The sequence below is a fragment of the Rhipicephalus sanguineus genome, chromosome 7 (assembly GCF_013339695.2).
Source record: "Rhipicephalus sanguineus isolate Rsan-2018 chromosome 7, BIME_Rsan_1.4, whole genome shotgun sequence".
Taxonomy (NCBI): Eukaryota; Metazoa; Arthropoda; class Arachnida; order Ixodida; family Ixodidae; genus Rhipicephalus; species Rhipicephalus sanguineus.
In genome coordinates this window covers 47,175,166-47,195,588 of record NC_051182.1, presented here as the reverse complement: position 1 = coordinate 47,195,588, position 20,423 = coordinate 47,175,166, and the positions used below count along the sequence as shown (strand labels likewise).

The window sequence follows — 20,423 nt, the reverse complement described above, 5'->3', positions numbered from 1 at the left end:
GTTACAAGAAAATTCGTCGACGCACACCACCGAGGAAAGTAGGCGAAAGGAAAGAGCGTCAACTCGCAACTGTACTTGGATCAGAATCATGGTTGAACAGCGAAATTAGTGACAGTGAAATCTTTCCCATAATTACACGGCTTACCGGAGAGATAGGGACAGACACGGCGGAGGTGTTTTTATATTGGTGAAACAGGAAATGTATTCCAAAATGTTATAAATGGGAAGACGAACAATTGAATCAACGTGGGTGAAACTACGCTTACAAAATGCAAAGACCGTGTCAGCTTGTTCCTTCTATAGACCGCCGAGTAGTCAGGTACAAGTGATGAATGACTTGAATGAAGGAATTGAGGCAGTTAACGGAGATCACGCAATACTGGGGGGTGATTTTAACTTGCCTAAAATTGACCGGCATCAACCAAATAGTGATTCTCGCATTATTAGTGGCTCATGTAAAGAGTTATTAAAGTTGTGTAACTCCTACTCGCTTAATTAACTTGTACGACAGCCTACAAGAGGAAATAATGTGCTTGATTTATTACTTACTGATTTACCTGATCAGGACCAGCAAACGATAGTGTTACGCGGTATTAGTGACCATAGCGCTGTACTTTGTGAGTTGAGCTTGCGGCATGTTAAGGTTGCCGACACTGGAGCAAGGCGAATATACAGCTACAAGAAGGCGAACACTGAAGAGATAACAGAAGCGCTTGAACGGTACTACGGCATTTTCGAAACACTGTCAGATACGTCTGATGTAGATGAACTGTGGGAGCAATTCAAATGTAAACTGTTTGAATTACGTCACCAATATGTACCTTCATGGTTTATGTCAACGCGACGCAGCAAAAGTAAACCCTGGTTTACAAGAGATATACAAAGATTAACTCTCAAGCGGCAGCATGCGTACAATAAATTTAAAGAGAAACCAAAATGAGATGCAAAAGAAAAGCTATTAATTCTCAGGGCAAAAATGAATGACACCATCAAAAAGGCAAAGGCCAATTACTTTGAAACGCTAGAAATGAGGATAAAAAATCGCCCAAAAGAACTGTGGCAAGTTTTAAAAAAAATGGGAAAAGACGATCTAACCATACCGACTATTGATGACAACGGTACGCTTGTGTATAACAATCGAAAGAAAGCTGAATGCTTTATCTCTTTTTCTAGTTAGGTCTTCTCCAGTCATGCGCATACACTCGGTAAGGTTCCTCGAAAACTCTGTGACGTTTCTATGAGCAAGGTTGAATTTAGTTTGCACGGAATAGAAGCCCTCCTAAAAAAACTAGATCCCACAAAAGCTAGCGGTCCGGATGACATACCGAATGCTTTATTGAAGTTTTGTGCGCACTCAGTATCTAAATATTTATGTCTACTTTTCAATAAATCCATAGAACAATGTTGCGTACCTTCTAATTGGAAAAATGCACATATTGTACCGATTCACAAATCTGGACCTCGTAACTTGGTTTCGAACTACCATCCTGTGTCGTTAATCAGTACGGCATGTAAGGTGATGAAACATGTACTCTTCTCAAGCACAATGAAGCATCTAAATGAAAACGCGTTATTAAACAGCTGCCAGCATGGATTCCGTTCTGGACTTTCATGTGTCACACAACTAACAGAGTTGACTCATGACCTGTCAAGTGCATTGGACAGAGGTGACAACATTGACTGCATATTTCTCGATTTCCAATAGGTTTTCGATGTTGTATATCATAATGCGTTAATTGAGAAGTTGTCATGGTATTGTATTGACAGTTCTGTGATTTCATGGATTAAAAATTATTTGCAGTTTAGGCGCTTAACAGTTCTAATTAATGGAGAAAAATCGGATGAGGCTGACGTTACCTCAAAAGTACCGCAGGGGTCGGTACTTGGCGCCTTGCCCTTCTTGATTTATGTGAACGACATCAGTGACAATATTGATTCTTCTGTACGCCTGTTTGCAGATGACTGCGTGTTGTATAGAGTAATTCATGACAAAAGTGATTGTGCAATTATGCAAGGCGATATAGATCGAATTACACAGTGGTGCGCTGATTGGCATATGAACCTGAACGTTAAAAAAACAGTACACATGTGTTTTTCTAAAAAAAGAAGTCAACAATTTCAGACTATTTACGGCGTCAATGGAACACAGCTATTGTCCGTACGGAAATTTAAATATTTGAGAGTGTTCTTTACCACCCACTTATTGTGGACACGACATATTGACTACGTCACTGCCAAAGCATCTCGTGTGCTCGGGTATCTCAAGAGGAATGCCAAACAAGTTCCAGTCAATGCAAGGGCTCTACTTTATTTTTCCAGTGTACGATCAGTGCTTGAGTACGCCAGTACGGTTTGGGATCCCTGGACACAAACGAACATAGACAAGCTGGAAAGAATACAGAGTAAACAGTGTGGTTTGTTTTTCAAAATTACTCAAGGCAATTCAGTGTATCTGAGGCAAAAAAGTTACTCGGATGGGACAGTCTTCAAAAACGACGCTGTATTCATAAATTGAAATTGTTCCATGACATCTACCACTCAAGTACGCGAATCGACCGTACGAAATATTTGCATGACCCTGATTACGTGTCTAAAAGAGTGGACCACGAGTTGAAAATAAAGAAATATTCTGTAGAAGTGCTATATACAAAAAGTCATTTTTTCCCAGTACATTTACAGCCTGGAATCGACTACCATCAGATATTGCGCGGATAAGTACAAACGCAGCGTTTGTCCAGGCGCTCCTTGATGTTATTGTATAGGCATAATCATATTCTGATGTACTAGTGTAGTTCTGATCATGTTTCTCTGTTTAGGCATGTAACCTGTGTTTTTGTATTATGTACTCTATGTATCCCCCCCCCCCCCCCCACTGTGATGCCTGTGAAGGCGCTGTGGGTATTTGATAAATAATAAATAATAATAGTTCGGAACTGACTAGTGGAACCGTAGGAAAATGTTGTGGAGCTGAGGTTCAATGGATTATTAATTTAATGGTGAGATATTCAGACCTGAAACAAAATTCGGCGCTTTTTTATTGAGTTCTCGATGTATGATAAACAGTTTACTTATGAAAGATGACAAGCTCCGCACAGAAATAGCCAAATGCAAGGTTTTGCGCTTTATTCACTGTGCAGGTTACAACTAGATGTGCAGGATTACATTAGCTTGATTGTTCTCTAGTAATCGCCCTCGCCGTCATCGCACAGGTCTCTTCTGTGGGGGTCAACGATTACGCCGCACGTGTCCACGAATTGGTCAATGCACACTTGCGGCACTGCGTCCTTCAGACTCCGCTGAATCCAAAGGATGCACTCTGAGAAAGAAACACAGAAAGATTGATGATTATGTAGTACGCTGAAATATGTAGTGCATCTGAACGAAACAAAACGCTGGTAAAGTCGCCCACTCGACAAAAATGCAATAGAATGCTTTGCTTGGTGCGTTGGTTTACTGTCTTAAAATAAAAGCAGATCGCAAGAACGACGGAACAAGAGAGACAAGAAGAAGAGACGGGCTTGATTGGTGGTGACTGTTACCTTGAAACTGTTTAATATGAAAATGAAACGAAAAAATTTTGAGAACTCTCCTAATGTAAGTGCGAGGGCTTCATACTTCTTAATCTTACCATTACTGTTCCATATTTGATGCTATTCCAACTATTTTTTTCCTTCGTTCGAGATCTTTCTTCATTACCCAACGCTGTGCGCCCTTGCCTGTGCTTTTGCGCAACTAAGAACTAGGTCGCGGGTTTATTTCCTGCCATGACGATACCAGAAACACCGATGTACTAATATTTTGGTGCAATCTAAAGTACCCCAAGACGTCCCGCAATTTAACACAATGACGTGCCTCATGATCGTGGTGGTGCTTCGGCGCGTAAAACTTCGCAATGTAATTCAACATTTGCTTCCCACTGTATCATAGATTTAACGCACCGTGTTAACCATAAGGGATGTAGCCTTCAGTAACAAGCAAAGTATACATGCACACTGATGTATACATGTATACAGATGCGACATGTATACGGAGTGCATGCTATCTGGAACATTTTCATTCGGCTGAATGGTAAACCCAGGCGGGTGCACGGCTCCCCATTAAGAGGAGCAAAGCTTAATCTTAGTGCCCACACCATGAAAATGAAGCGATGACGTGCTTCACACAGTGGCCTGCATTTGGTTCCTTGCTTTCTGCAGTAAAGATGGGGCTTAAAAACAGTTCTTAGAATGCAACAGGAGGGCCCTTCAGCCGCCATTACCCTCAAAAACTTTCGTGGCCATAACTCTGCTCTTGAAACGATGACGAAACAGGTCGGACTGAGTGAAACTACGGGCCGATTTGGGCCCCCAGTTGTGTGAAGGCCCCCTCTGATCACGCGCGCCTATGCCGGTGCCACCTTTTAGGGATATGAAAATCTTCTACCAGGTAGAACAATGCTTCGGTGCAATACACCAGGAACTCGCGTAAGTGTGACAGCACCGTCTGCGTCAGCAGAGCACCTAATATAAGGCGACGAGACTGCAATCATGGCAGCATCAGGAAAAAATAAGTTTTAACTCCGGAAATACGCGTTACGGCCTCCTTTAGTACGCATGCGGCCGACCACGCGTGTCTACCCTGAAGTCTTATACACGATTAGACAAAGACAAAGCACTAGCACATATAAGGAAATATTTCACAAACTGTACCGCTTTTGCAAGCGAGCTTGCTGATGAGCGACCTTACGTCACGAACTTTCTATTGATCAGATTTAAACGCAGAATCGCGAAATTTCATTATTTATCATTCGCATCAATCCACGTTTCTGCGTTTATGAGAACTGGTGCATGATCTCGACCGTGCAGGTGAACATGCTCGAAGCAACAAACGTTTCAAAAAGCAAGCGTGCAGGCAAGAGGGAGCATTTCGGGGCGATCGCTCCATAATATGGCTTTAGTGCTGGATTGCTGTGTAGGGAGGTAACGCAGCAAAAAATTTTCCCCTTAAAAATATGAGAATATATAGCACACGCTGCTGGAATCTAGGTTATGCAATTTATTTCAGTGCTGGCTGGATAGCTGCCGTACATGATTTCCGCAGATTTCAGAACCACCAGGTAAACCATACTGTGGAGTTTTATTTTTCATATTTTATATTAGCATAGAGGCGAGCGGGTGGTTGGACACGATATTTAACCAAGGAGGCAACCGACGCGATAATGCTTGGGGAAATGCCGCTTAGATAAACGCCAGTGGTATTGGCGACATTTGTGAGATTCTTTTTGATATTTCTGAGATCTGACTGCAAGGCATGCCCTCAGGTTGGCCAACGCCAACGTTGCACTAGGCCTTCATAAAGTGCGTAAAATCGAGCCAAGCCGTGCATGTGCGCTGAGCCGTCATGTGCGCTGAGCTACCGCGGCGAGGACTAGGTGTTACCTAACCACCATGCCCCTTTAAAAGTATGCATATAGAAAACGTGCTCGTGCATGTATCACTCGAATACATTTGGACAAAACTTACGGTGGCCATGATATTCCATGTCCGCGATACAGCATTTGTCGTCTGTATAGTACAGAATGACTTCCTTTACGGACGGATCTGCAATAAGAAAACAAAACCATCATAAGCTTCTGTCGCCTTCACAGTGATGCGCTCTATGCAACCTCTGGTCCTTTGAACTTTACAATACCGGTATCTAGCATAATTATTGGCATACCGTGAAGGAAACTTCTACCGAACACGTTATCTTATAGCGTTACGATACGTTTCTGCGTGGTCGAGTAAGTATACACGTAGCCAGCTCTTCGTATACCGAAGCTGATGTGCGTCATTTCGAGACGGCGTTTTGGGAAGTATAGATGCTTCATGCTTGGAGTGTCAGTGCGCGCGCGGCTTTGGAAGTTGCGCAATGAAAGCTTCGAAGAAACCGTGTAAGTAAGTGGCAGCACAAAGCCTTCTCTTCCAGTGGGCCGAACTGTTGAGCACGCCGCCCTTCTCACATCCAGCGTTTACGGTCGTACAGTGCACTGGGTTTATTTCTGTCCGTGGAATTGCGACAACGTGGTAATGTGTTTAAGAAAGCGATTGTCAACAACAATTTGCTCTACTAATAAGACAGCCACACTGCATTCGTAAGCGGGGTAAAATGTCAGAATGTTTGCTACCAGAATCAATAGATCGCTACGATCCTTCATCTTGGCGAGGCACACTTCTCAAAACCTACACCGAAATGCAAGCATACTGTCCATAGGATACGCAGTGTTACACATAAGTACAGCGATAGCGCGTGGAAAGGCAGTTTATGATTCTGATTCCGGTAGCAATGAATGCTTCAGGCATGCCCTAAGACATAAAAATGAATAGTTTTTATTAGCTATCTTCAGTATAGGCGTACAAAGATCTTACGCATTCATAAGCAATGCATGAATGAAGCTGCAATTTAGGGTACCGTAGATATGGTGTCACAGTGGCCCACAGTATGTCCGGCGAGTTAATAAAGGAAGGACCAAGGGCCAAATGGAGTATTAAGTGCCCAAACAATATATTTTCTTACATACACGGTTAGATATAAATTACGCACACCCAACCACATGGTAACAAAGGCCATGCTTCACCGGGCATAAATTGCCACGCCCACTTCTCCATGTCCATGTCGTGCGCCTTAAGCCGTTTTTTGCGCGTTAGCGAGCCTGGGGACTCTATTTTTTCTTTGTTATTGTAATTTGTTTGTGTATGCACTTGTTTTTTTTCTCCTCTATGTTCCTTCTCATGCATCGGGACGATGCTTTTTCAGAGGGGGGCAATGCCACACCCACTTCTTGTTAAATGCGAAGCATTTCTTAGCGAACTTCTGCGACTTTGAGCGTATCTATCTATCTATCTATCTAGCCGCCTACGACTTTCTGCTCTCCTGGTCGCTTGGTTTATCGAATGTGCACAAAATTTGGTATTGCGTAACATGACTGTATGACGAACGTAAATGACTAGTCATAACATGAAATTCATGACACGCATGTCATGTACAGCATGATTTACATTCCACGTTCATGGTGCGCTGCCGGCCGTTTCGCTAGCTCGATATACACCAAAATTGTCATCTTGCGATGTGACTATGTAACGACCATAAATAACACGAGTTAACATGAAAATCATGACACGCATGTCATGTACAGCATGACTTACGTGCCACGCTCATGGGGCGCTGGCGGCCGTTTCGCTAGCTTTATATACACCCAAATTGGTATCTTGCGATGTGACTGTGTAACGAACACAAATAACACGAGTCAACATGAAAATCATGACACGCATGTCATGTACAGCATGACTTACGTGCCACGCTCATGGGGCGCTGGCGACCGTTTCGCTAGATTTATATACACCAAAATTGGTATCTTGCGATGTGACTGTGTAACGAACATAAATAACACGAGTTAACATGAGAATCATGACACGCATGTCATGTACAGCATGACCTACGTGCCCCGCTCATGGGGCGCTGTCGGCCGTTTCGCTAGATTTATAACACCAAAATTGGTATCTTGTGACGTGACTGTATAACGAATATTAATTACACGAGTTAACATGAAAATCATGACACGCATGTCATGTACAGCATGACTTACGTTCCACGCTCATGGGGCGCTGGCGGCCGTTTCGCTAGCTTTATATACACAAAAATTGGTATCTTGTGACGTGACTGTGTAAGGAACATAAATAACACGAGTTAACATGACAGTCATGACACACATGTCATGTACAGCATGACTTACGTCCACGCTCATGGGGCGCTGGCGGCCGTTTCGCTAGATTTATATACACCAAAATTGGTATCTTGCGATGTGACTGTGTAACGAACATAAATAACACGGGTTAACATGAAAATCATGACACGCATGTCATGTACAGCATGACTTACGTACCACGCTCATGGGGCGCTGGCGGCCGTTTCGCTAGATTGATCTACCCGGAAATTGGTATCTTGCGACGTGACCGTGTGACGAACATAAATAACACGAGTTAACATGAAAATCATGACAGGCATGTCATGTACAGCATGACTTACGTGCCACGCTCATGGTGCGCTGGCGGCCGTTTCACTAGCTTGATATACACCGAAATTGGTATCTTGCGACGTGACTGTGTGACGAACATAAATAACACGAGTTAACATGAAAGTCATGACACACATGTCATGTACAGCATGACTTACGCGCCATGCTCATGGTGCGCTGGCGGCCGTTTCTCTAGCTTGATCTACCCCGAAGTTGGTATTGCGCGACGTTACTGTGTGACGAACATAAATAATAGGAGGCAACATGAAAACCATGACACGCATTTTGCTCAATGACATACAAGACGGTGTATGCAGCTCTTTGCTGGCTGCTTCGCATTACATCGATTCCCACAATGCGTGGGATCTGCCGGCTTTTTTTGTGTTGATGTATTCGGGTATGACCGGCAGGGACGGTTATCAACGCTCGACGGTGTCCGCGAAGCAGTGTTCGAGAAGCTTCGCGATTGTAGTAGATCGTTTTGTGGAGATTGCGCGCCGCACGTGAATGTTCCAGCTTTGTCGAGAGATAACGCCGCCACCAGCAATATTGCTGGAAAGTTCGATAGCGCCTGTATAAAAGCCGACGCGCTTGACCGCTTGTCACTTGATCGACGGTCGACGCTCTGTTCGCCGCTATCAGTGTGCAGCTGTAGTTTGACTTTCAGTTTCCCGGCCACAAGTTCGGCCAAATAAAGAGTTTCATCTCTGACGAACTGACTGCTGCCTTCGTCGACGTCACGACCCCGTGACAATATCCTGCCTACTCCCATGCCAGTCACACGTACGAACTGCTTCACAGGCTAATAATAAAGCGAACAAAGAACTAAGAGTGTATTATGTTCCATTAGGTGCCCGAGATTTTTAGATACGCTTTTATTGTGGGTGCAACACTGGCAGTAATAAAAAGAAGATGAAGTTGCTCATTGCAAGAAAAAAGATGACACCCAAGAAACAGGAAGCTGCATTGCTAGCCCGACTGACGGTAAACACTCGGAGCGCATATTGCAGCGGTTTCGATTGACCAAAGAACCAGTGATGTCTGCGAAATCGTTCAACTGGCGAGCCGCGCGGTAGAGAGCAAGTGTGCGCGCCACAATGTGTTGGTACTAGACAGGATGATATTCACCGCTACGCAGGGTGTAATGCACTCAGGACGAAAGGAGTGAACAACTCTGTCACACAGACTTTGAAATAGCACGGGAGTTTTGCGCCGCGTGCCGTCAAGTGCCTCCCCGCATGAACTTCGGGTAAAACAAAACCGTAAGCACACGACCGTCGATCGACACAAGTGCAGAGATAGCCACATTTTACAGTCAAGCTGTTTATTGCTACTTTCTTGCAGGTCGCGTCCGTGGACAAAGCACCGTGGAGAAGAACAATTTTCGGCTCTCCTGGCCCCTCTCCACCACCGATGCCTCTTTAACAAGCGTCGCGATATTCGGCGGCGGCACTTCCGACCGATCGTTGTGCCCCCTTGTCTAGTGACCTAGAGGTCACTCTAGCGCTGTTATCAGCAGTTGCCCTTGGGCGTTGCTATGGGATGGACGCGAGTCGTTCGCTCCGACGACTAACAGCTGGAATCAAAGAAGCGCCAATGCGCACAATGCGCACGGAAAGGCGCTGCCGGAGAAAGTGCAGCCACAGCCCCTGGATTCGCTTGCTTACATTTTCACAGAAGTGGAACGACTCTGAATTTTTATTTCTGAACAGTGAAACACGTAGATTTCTTTATTCATTCAATTAAAAATACTCAAATTTTGCATTGTCTTCGTCATCGCAAGTTCAGCCGATGGCTGTGTCTGTCCCTTCGTATATGTAGTTTACTGACCGAGGAGGAGCAATTGCCGGCTAATTCAGTACACCTAAACAGTGTAAATTCCAGAGAATACCCAGAAGCGAGCTGTATGCTCTGCAAGCACGAACACGCAGATATGGCACATATCTTATGGAAATACACACGGATCAGGACAATATACAAAGACGACAACATAGGACCGGACCTTTTCGAGGAGCGATGGCTAAGCGCTCAGACTAGCTCAAATCTACAAGAACAACTGTGGGCAATCCAGAGGGCCCGGGCAGCGGTGGAAAGGCTATGCCTCACCGCACATAATGCCCGGGTGGCCTGAGCCCGGGCCGGCAACCTTGCAGGTGTCTTTTTTTTTCTTAATAAGGTTTTTTGCGTCCGTCCGTCTGTTTTCAAACGCAATTGCAATTTGAGTTATGCGCGCAATATTGTATTTTGCGTACATGTTCCCAGGCAGTGGCGTAGCCAGGGGGAGAGGAACACGTGGCCCGTACCCCTCCCCCCCCCCCGAATTTTTTTCCCATGGGACACAGAGCACAAAATGACACTCGAGCCCACTTATCTGCCCAGACCCAATGTCGGATCAAGGAGCTGCCCCTCCTCCCCCAAAAAATGTCTGCCTAAGCCACTGTTCCCAGGAGCATTGACTTGAACGTCCAGCAGACTTGGCAGACTGCGTATCTACTATTCAATTTTGCTGGATTAAATGTACGTTCCGTCTACTTACCATCGCCTACAATCACGTCAAGGGTTCCAGGTGTAGGCCCAAGCGTCATTTGTAGCAGCACGTCCGGCCTGCACGTAAATAAGGCTTAAGCATAAATTGGAGGGAATCGGAGGAGCCATCTCAATATTTATTGATTAGATGCGTGAGTTGGGGGAGGGGAGTGCCATGACTACCCCCGCAAACTTTTCTATGGGATGTTCATAATATAAAAGTTTCGTGAGTCGCGTATTTCATAAAAAATATCCTTACTGAATTGAAACCACTGATAACTCTTAAAAGACGGTAAAGGATCAAATGGTGCATCGTAGAGCACCGAAAATGCGAGATATTGGCGTTAAAGAACGTTGACACCGTGATCAAAACGTCACATATTACGCTAACGGACTATTTAGTCGACTCACTCAGGCTCACTTAGACTCAGGTCAAGCCGTGAGTCTGATTCTGGGTGAGTCCAGTTGAGTAACGTGCTACTGAGTTTGAGTCCAAGTGAGCCTGGTTGAAAAAAAAGTTTAGTGAGTGTGAGTCCGAGTAATTCTGGTTGAGGAAAATTTCGGTGAGTCTGAGTCCGACTGAGCCCTCAAGCAAAATATATTTGTTCAGTGAGTCTGAATGAGCTCCAATTTTTTCGCCGACCTATGGGTGCTAGGAAGGCGACGCACACACAACACTGTGTGCGCGTCGCCCTCCAATGTTTCACCAACAAAGATTCGACATTAAGAATAAGAAAAAAGTTCTGTAATAAGTACATGCATCATTAGCCTGCACCATATAATAAAAACTAAAGTAAACAGAATACAAGTGCCGCAGAAGAAAGTTCTACGACATATTCTATACGCACACTAGGCGTGTGTTTGTTCTATATAATTTTTGCGCAATAATAGTATTAAGGCTTAAGTGCCTCATCAGATGCTCACTTTGAATATGCAGCGTGTGGTAGGAACAATCTCGAGATTTTAAAGGGAAAGTAAAGCCAAATAATTTATATCAGAGTGAAAGCTCAATGTATGACAACGTCTAAAATGGCAATATTATAAACGACAGTGCCCTACTTACCGAGAAATTAAGCTAAATGCATCACACGGTGAGCGCCACGAGAGGGGCATTTTGGAAATCATCCTGATGACGTGAGAGAGTACTACAATTAATCACTCGTAATCAAACTAGCTGCAATAAAAAAAGAACCTTCCGTGCATCAAGAGACGTAATATAGTGCTGCTTGTTCGTTTCTGTTTGATTCACGGGAAAAAGCACCTCTTTGGCGTTTCCATAGGGAACGGCGCCCGTGGTTCAAAGGTTTCGTTTTCGCCGAACTGCGCTTCGCTTCGCTCACGCGGTCACGTCTCAGTGGTAGTTTCGGTATCGCGCACTGCCGCGTGTGTTTTGTGCGCTCGTGAAAGTCTCTCTGACAGAAAGTTAGACGAAATGCCGCGTGCGTGATGTTGCCGGATGCCCGAATGGTGCACGCCGCCAGTGCACGCCGCCGTGCAGTAAAGGCGGGCAGCGTTGGGCACGGCAACTGTGACGTGAGAAAAACGGCTTTCAGGCGGGTGATTTGAAGTGCGGTAACGGGATTCGGACCGCTAAAACGTGATTTTATTTTAAAATAAGCACATCCTTGGCACAAACGTAGCACTACGAGGTTTCTGGACCGCTGTTTTAACAATCAACGTCGACTAAATATTTGCCTTTAGTGTCCCTATAATAAAAACAAGTTTAAAATGAGTGTTCAGATGTGTTCTACCACAGAATCACGCCAGTGCTTGAAACTGCTTTGGAAACTACCCTGTATAGGCGCCATGTCTCGCTGTAATATTGGTAATGTCGCGCTGTAACAGTGCTCATATTGCATCCCAGAAGCGTACAATCGCGCCAGGTGTCACACCTCGTGAATTGAACAACTAGTGAGTGGTTTAAAGCTTCCCACCCTTTGCAAAATGTTTAGCTATCCTTGATCCTTATCATCATCAGCCACAACATGAAAAAACTGTGCAGCTAATTATGCGCGCCTGTCCTACAGGAATGCCGTCATGTTTTTGCCTTTTTGTTTTACAAAAGTAAGACATGCCGAATTTTGTTACCACCGCTACACTAGAATATCGCCCAGTTTGTTACAGTTCAATATACCGACAAGCAATGCCAGAGTTGCAAGCATCGATCATTTTCACAACGTTTAAAGAAAGAGATCTTTAAGGAGAAAGAGACATTTTTTTCGAACCAGCACACATTATGCCACTAAAATTTGTAGCACTTTGTAGAACTATGTGCACCCGAGTGCTCGCAGATTGGAACACCTTAGTTCACCTAGGTTTGTCTGGTCACCCATGGCTGCTAATATACGTTACTGATTTAGCTCTTACGCCCCTCGTCAACGAACCAAGGTACACGGCTCCCTTTATTCCAGTGGTTCTGCTACCTGAAAATCAACTTGTCAAGCTTGATATTAGAATCGTCCACCCACTGCAACCCACGCACGCTGCCGGTACTGCTAGACTGCGTCACCACATTTACGGCATTGGTCTGAAGGCGTCCTCCTCACAGATATCATAGCAGCTGCTGTGCCAACAGAACCCTGTACGTATGACATGCTGAGCTTTCCATCTGGTATGGTCATAGACCAAGTGGTGCAGTTCCGGTCATCCTTTCTAACCAGTTCTTACATTTGCTCAGAACCAACCAACTACCCACAGAAAGATGTCACCTGTCGACAAATGCACTGAATAAATGTTTGAAGTTGCACCTTACAGCATCCCTTAGTGCCCGCGAGACGCATTTTTAAATAATACTGTTTATTCTTTTCTCTAAGTTCTTCGTGCATCTTATGTGCATTGACGTCAGACAAGAGCACTGTGGGAGCAGAAGTGCTTCACTGCGCCACACTCCGCCTGACGGGAAATACCTTCGATGTCACTATTTTTCGGATGCCTGCCTCCAACTATATCCAACAGTAGAGAACACTTCACAGTTCTACGATCTCAGCCTACATATCCGTCACCTTCCTGCATATGTTTATCTGTCCCCAATAAGTGTCCTCACACGTGCCTTCAATATTCAAGGTTCAACTCCTCCAAGCAAAACGCTGTCATAAACGAATTATTGTGATTTATTAATTGGCAAGCACACAGAAATAAGCAGTGTGTACGTTCGCATAAGAACATCTAAAAGACACATCGCATTGTGGTATTGTGCAAATCTTACGCAATACATTATGAAAAGGAGTATTATAAATTTGAGCGCGATAATTACAAGTATCTTTTCACAGAATACAAAAAAGACGTCGAAAATATTGACAGGAATATATAAATTCTCTGAAATTCTAGGATTTTTTTTCACTCATTTCTGTTTTACATATAAGGAGCTTACTTACGGCTTGAGCTAATCAAATGGGCTACTGAAGTTTGGTGTGAACTCACAGGAAATATTAATGTGCGCATTTGACAAGTGAGGACAGACTTACCTAATTTCTACGCATTCGTGTTGTTGGTATACGCATGTTACGCAGTTGATAACACGCCCACGTTTCATGCACTGATTGTATAGGCTATGGTTCGTTAAGTGCTGGAGGAGGTTGTAGAGAAAATTCACTTGTTTGACTAAGTTGCCTAACGCTCACAAACATTCCCTTTTTCCGTCAGCTATCCATCATTGGAATCAACTAGATAACAATATTGTGTGCTGTAACACCATTCAATCTTTTATGAACATAATACAGTGTGTCGAGTTTGAATTTTGAGCTGTTGGCATTGCACTTTCTTGTTATTTCGTTATGTATTTTCTTTCGATGTTTAGTGTGTATTGTTGTATTCACTCCTGCATGGGCCGTGAAAAGCCTGCAGTATGTTCAAATAAATAAATAAATAAATAAATAAATAAATAAATAAATAAAGCATTTGCTGGTAAGTCATTGGGTTCATTATAATAATTCTCAAATACCAGTAGCACTTTATTCTCAATTACTGAAATTTATTATAATTGGTGGACGCTGAAGGACGGCAAATGAGAGTGCAATAGGACTAACCCGAGTTGAAATTGAGCTAATATCTCGCCTTTGTCATATCCAAATGAATTCGATCGCCCATCTTAAAAAAAATGACAAGCTTTTCTTTTTCGTTTCGAGGTTGGTTTGTCAATATGTGCAGCCAACGACACACCTTCCTTAAACGATACATGTTTATATGTGCAGTACACAACACAGCTTCCTCAAATATTACACCGAAAAATATTTTACCTCGTACGCATTCCAGAAGGGCGTCCTGAAACGGCAACATAAGTTTACTGTCGCGTGGCGTGAAAGTGGGTTCAAAGAGGGTGCACTAAGACATGTTTAGATTCCACGCTAATTTTATTGCACGAAGCTGACTATCGAGCTGAGTTACCTAGTCATCTATAACGTTCTGAACGTGAATCAGTGTATGCGTAGCAAAATTATATTAGTTTCATCGGCACACAATGCACACTTTGGTGAGTAGTTGACACGGAGTATAAATTGCAAGAGCCAAATAATCAAACGTTTAGTCACCGCGTGTTTTACGATAGTAGTGGATGACATAAAATCATTAGTTTCTATGCTCTGCTCAAGGCGAAACAGAAAGGTTTCTAAAACACCCAAGGCAACGCCGCTAGTACCAAAATCGCCAAGTTTGAAGGCCAGAATTCTGAGCAACACAACAGCATTATTTCCTATTTACGAAGAGTTCCGTTTCCGTCATTCGAGAAAATGAGGGCTGGGAATGTCCCACTTTAGCATAGTTCTGTTATCAGGACTGGGGCAGTCAGCATTTCCCTCTTTACGGGCTTCGCGACGAATACGCTCAACATCGGTGCCGGGCAGTATCGACGATACATGTATCTTAAATACTATCTTAGGTATTCTTTGGGTATCTTCTATCTGTATCGCGATACGTCTCGCAAAACGAGTATCTGTATCTGTATTTCGGATACATTCAAAAATGTATCGTGTATGTTAAGATGCAAGATAATAGAAACACCACCGAGCGAAACAATAAACGTCGACCGGAATTCCGGTTTTCAAGGTGATACTGCTGCCACTAAGCCACCTGAATAAAACTAAGGACAATGACATTCGTGTATATTTACGCCAGAGCACTCCAGTGAGCACTGGCGATAACATTAAGCGTCCCTATTGGTGGAACAGAGTCACGTGATGGCGCTCGAGCTATCTCGACAAAAACAAGCGGGTGAACGTCTACGCGCAGCCTACCTTTTTTTCTGGACGTTTTCTTTCTTTTCAGTTGTGTTGATGTCGTGGCACTTGTTCATAGCCACTTCACTCAACTGCGTAGTCCAATGCGTGCGGCGTCTTTCGCACAAATTCTGATGCCACTGTACTGTGTCTATCGAAGTTTGTCATACGTGGTGCTTCATTGCAATGAATGGGGCTGCTTTGCGTCTGGCGGCTTTCAGACATCAGCGATTTGAAAGATCTTGTGGATGTAAGCTTCACTTACATAGTACGATGAGACTGGCTTACATGCAAAGGAGATTCTAACAACTGTCCCACTATCGGTGCCGACATTAGAAGCAATCGAACAAACATTTACGCAACAGGAAATATTTTGACGTACTGTGTCTCTGTTGTTCCTGCTAAATTATTCGAGAAGTTATTTAATTTGATTGTTAGCTCAAGTGCTTTCTGTGCTGTCCTCCGTTTGCGTCCCATACATTACCTAGTCATCTTCATAATTTTCCGCCCGTCTGTTTACTGTGATATGTCCTTTGTAACCAGCTGCGAAAATACGTTCTCTGATTTATTCATATTTTTTAACTGTCTGCAAACGTGTTTTTTTTTTATATTTCTCGGGCTTTCTTTAAAAGCGCAAAAATATTCACCACGCAGCATGTACGCTGCCAAAAAAAATGATCGGTCGTTATTAAATGCGCTCTACGACGTGTCGAAGCGCAGTTAGCCCTAAGGTGAATATTAAAAATATCGCATAAATGACCTTGTTTAATTAACCAGTTAAGCTTAGTACAAAACATACCATAACGAGTGCCACATGACGGTAAACCGTATACCTTTCGTTTCATTAAGCGGTGGTTAACCACTTGCTTTTTTCATATATTTGGTTCTACTTACGTGAAACACCCTCTAAACTTTTTTCACTTCGATTGTTTATTACGGAAGCACCTTGCTATTTGATATAGATATTTTTTTTCTCTCTGTTGTGTTAGTTCTGTATAACTTATCCACTCCTGCTATAGGCCTGTGCTGTATATGTAAGTAAATAAATGAATAAATAAATAAATAAATAAATATTCGTTGTCCTACTTTTAGGTCACCTTAAAGTATTCTTATTGCTACAAACCTGCAGGTAAGCAGAGCTAGAAGTAGCAATAGTTTGAATAGCAGTGATAACCTGCGACGTTCTGCGCCGCTAGAATACGTCTGAGACGTTTCCTTGCGGCTCAGGCTCTCTCGGCGAAGAAATGGTAAAACATTGCACCTAGGTGAATATGTTGCTGACGAACGCTTTACGCCAGCAGATAAATAAAATATGAAAAAGCACTGCAGTTCTATGCCCTTAATTGTGAGCGCCGACTACGTAGTTCATCGTCTTTACACGATACGTCGCAAATAATATTGCTACCAACGTTGTTGCTCCTCTACACCTGTCGGTGGGCGCAGTATTACGAAAACAATAATACGCTTGCGGACAAGGTAAGACTGTACAGCGGTATTTTCGCTGTCGTGCGGAGGCATCTTAAGGTTCTTGCCAGTAGATGGCAACCAGGTAGCTGGTCGCCAAGTAGAGCAGCAACGCCCATAAATTACAGAACTTTCAAGCAAAAACCACTAATAGCGCAGTGGTTAAAGACCTGTCATGTTAAGCAGCCAAACAATTCCCAATAGGTTGTTTAGGCTTGAAACTAATATACCTTGAGCAAGGAAGTTTGTAATTTGTGATACCAACGTTTATATTGGTAAAATTAAACAAAGTTGGTCGCAGTTAAGAAATTTCCAAGTAAACACATTTCTACATAGGCCTTTGCTACTTCAATATATATATATATATATATATATATATATATATATATATATATATATATATATATATATATATATATATATATATATATAATAGCAAATTTGCAAATGTATCGAAGTATCTTAAGATACCATTGGGAAGTATCGTATCGGATACAATTATTCTGGAAGTATTTTCTACCTGTATCTCAAATACTTCTTGCCCGAGTATCTTGTATCGTATCGCGATACAATTTCAAAGTATCTTTGCCTAGCCCTTCTCGACATGTCCTCATTTCGTTGTTCATGGCTATGCAAGAGCTGTAGGCCTCTGTCAACATTGTTAAATGCAGAGGTGATGCGAATAATTTTTGGCTCCACGAGTTTTGTGCAATGCACAGGAATTTTACTAAGTCTCCAACTGCGGAATATTCCCTTTAATAGAGTAATGCATCAGAGTACGTAAATATTGGATTTTTTACAAACATGTACAACCTACTGTCACAAAAATAAGCAGCCCTGGTACCTGTACAAGGACGTCATCATGCGAGATGAAGCATGAGTTTACTCAGAAATAAGGCATACATATTGTATGCGTTAATGAACCAGTGAAAGGCGACCTTTGCTAATGAGGTAGTTGCTGCGCATTCGTTCCTTGACATGAACTAATTTGTCATACACTCTTAAAAAAGGTTGTAGTACTTACTAACTTCGGTTTACTAAGCACTTGTCACATATGTTACTACCCTGTTTGTTAAGTGCGGTTAGTAACGGGGAGGTTAGTAACCGTTACTGCCCTCGCCGTTACAACATTTAGCAGCGGTTACTACCATTCTCGCTCCTAACTAGTAAAACAAAAGTAGTACCGTGATACTTTAGCCTCACAAATCACTTGCTTTTGTAACGGTCAAACTCGCGAGCATCATCATTGTGATTTATCATTAGATAATTATGCACAGAACGTCATGAATGAAAACAGCACGCATACACAACAACAAAGCTACGAGACACTTACAATTCAGAAGCGGTTCCACGAGTATTTATAGCCCTACCTCTGGAGTACGCAGCTTGTGCCGGTGAGCAGCTAAGCTTCAGGATGAATAGTTTAAGTTATGCGCCTATATTTATATATAGTACAATTTTGTTAGGTGCGCGAGGTAACGTAGCGTAGGACTTTTAATCAAGCATATTAAGACAAATAATATGTAATATCTATTTCGCGGAATATTGCCTCAACATGGACTAATATACAAGACCCAAGACGGGGTACTATATGCTTGCTAATATCGCCTCAATGAACTTGAATGGATCCCCGTGGTAGTCAATAGGTTGCAAAAAGCTCGTAATAATAACTTCTAAAATACGTTTAATAAGTTCGTTTAACAGGGCAATGGCAAAAGTTAGTAATGGTACGCAAGACGTAGTAGCCATTGCAACTTTTAAGTGTCTGCTAACGTAGGTAGTAAACAGGCAGCAAAAAGTTAGTAATGCCCCAAGAAAGCTAGTAACAACTGCTGTTACTAACTTTTTGCTCGTGGTTACAAGCTTTTTCCGAAATTTTTGTAAGAGTGTAGCAAAAATCTATCCTCATGCCTGCTGCAGTGGCTCAGAAAGTGCCTTCTTTGAGTTAGGCATATAATACATGGGAATTCAAGAACCGTTTCTTACTTGGACGAGCCATCTCCTCCCTTAAAGTTCCAGGCGTACGTGGCTGTCTGAGCCTCGTAATCTATGTCCGTTCGGTGCGCCACAAGGCAGTCGAAGATGGTGTCATTGTCTGAGTCCGAAATTGCCACAGCATCCTTATACTGTGACAACACCTGCGTTATTACAAGCAGAATGGATGTTACCATCGACCAAATGGCCATTAGCATTGTCATACAATCAGAACACGCTGACTAGACTGCACAAACTAAGCCGGTAAATGCAGGAACACGTTTAACCACTGTGAATCGAAGCGGAGTATCTCACATACATTTGTTCTCATTTGAAGTTGCGCCAACGAGAGCTTATTGGGCACAAATTGCAAGGAGTGGTAGCGATGGTTTGATATACGTAGTATAAAACGAAACCCTGCTCTCAGTTTGCCATCATCATCAATACGAGGTAGCAGCGAATCTGGCAGCCATACGTCGCATTGCTGAAACTCAACATTCGTACTATGTTCTTGGATACGCTGCTATAACCACGGTGAATATTGTGCGGTCTAAATGTTTATAATACGGACTATGTGCTCTATGTTGTCTGGAAAACAAATACCGCCCTTGTTTCCATGGTGATGAAAAAGTAGTAGGCATTGCGAGGGAGCGCCGCCACCACTTGCGAAGATTTTTCATTGTTCCATACATTCAAACGTTTGAAAGCAGGATGTGCCCCCCCCCCGCCCTTTTCACCATTGTATTCACGTACTCTTTGGAGGCGGCTGTAGAGAGGTTGCTCCACATGCCCCGCCGTGACCTTGAATGGTGGTGCTGGCTTGCACTCACAAGATCACTCGGACTGATTCTTGATACACCAGAGAAGACGCGCAAACAAAAAGAGCGGTGTTTGATTTTCTGTGCATGCTCACACTAACATCATTACAGTTCAGTGAATCCCGCTCGACACCATTAAAACTTAAATTTTTACATGATATTTCGAATTGTAGAGCAACAGACAATTTAGCCTAGTAAGCTTCGAGAAATCTTCGTTTGGAGAACAAAAGCTGATGTCTCTCATTGCAATTCAATGTCTGTGAAGGCATAGTCATATACTCGCGCGCTTTTTAGGCGAGAAATACACCCAAAACCGGTTTACCCCTTTTGCTTATTTAGTACCATTTTTTGTTTCCAAGGTACAAGATCCAAGGTACAAGATCTCTATTAAGCCCTATC

At 43.1% G+C, this 20,423-nt stretch overlaps 1 protein-coding gene across 1 annotated transcript; it reads right to left on the bottom strand.

Annotated features, from left to right (window-relative positions):
* Positions 1-3,037: 3,037 nt before the first annotated feature.
* LOC119400679 (uncharacterized) lies at positions 3,038-14,124 on the bottom strand. The gene is made up of 4 exons (XM_037667694.2): positions 14,023-14,124; positions 10,569-10,636; positions 5,502-5,579; positions 3,038-3,316 (listed from the first exon to the last, which is right to left on the bottom strand). The coding sequence occupies exons 1-4, from the start codon at positions 14,088-14,090 to the stop codon at positions 3,180-3,182; spliced, it is 351 nt and encodes a 116-aa protein (XP_037523622.1). The 5' UTR covers positions 14,091-14,124; the 3' UTR covers positions 3,038-3,179.
* Between the last annotated feature and the right edge of the window lie 6,299 nt (positions 14,125-20,423).

Coding starts and splice junctions, on each gene's coding strand:
- LOC119400679 (XM_037667694.2), bottom strand. CDS start 14,090: ATGAAACGTGGGCGTGTTATCAACTGCGTAACATGCGTATACCAACAA. Junction 5,580..10,568: donor TGACGTGATTGTAGGCGATG/GTAAGTAGACGG, acceptor TTCTTATTGCAG/ATCCGTCCGTAAAGGAAGTC. Junction 3,317..5,501: donor CATGGAATATCATGGCCACC/GTAAGTTTTGTC, acceptor TTTCTTTCTCAG/AGTGCATCCTTTGGATTCAG.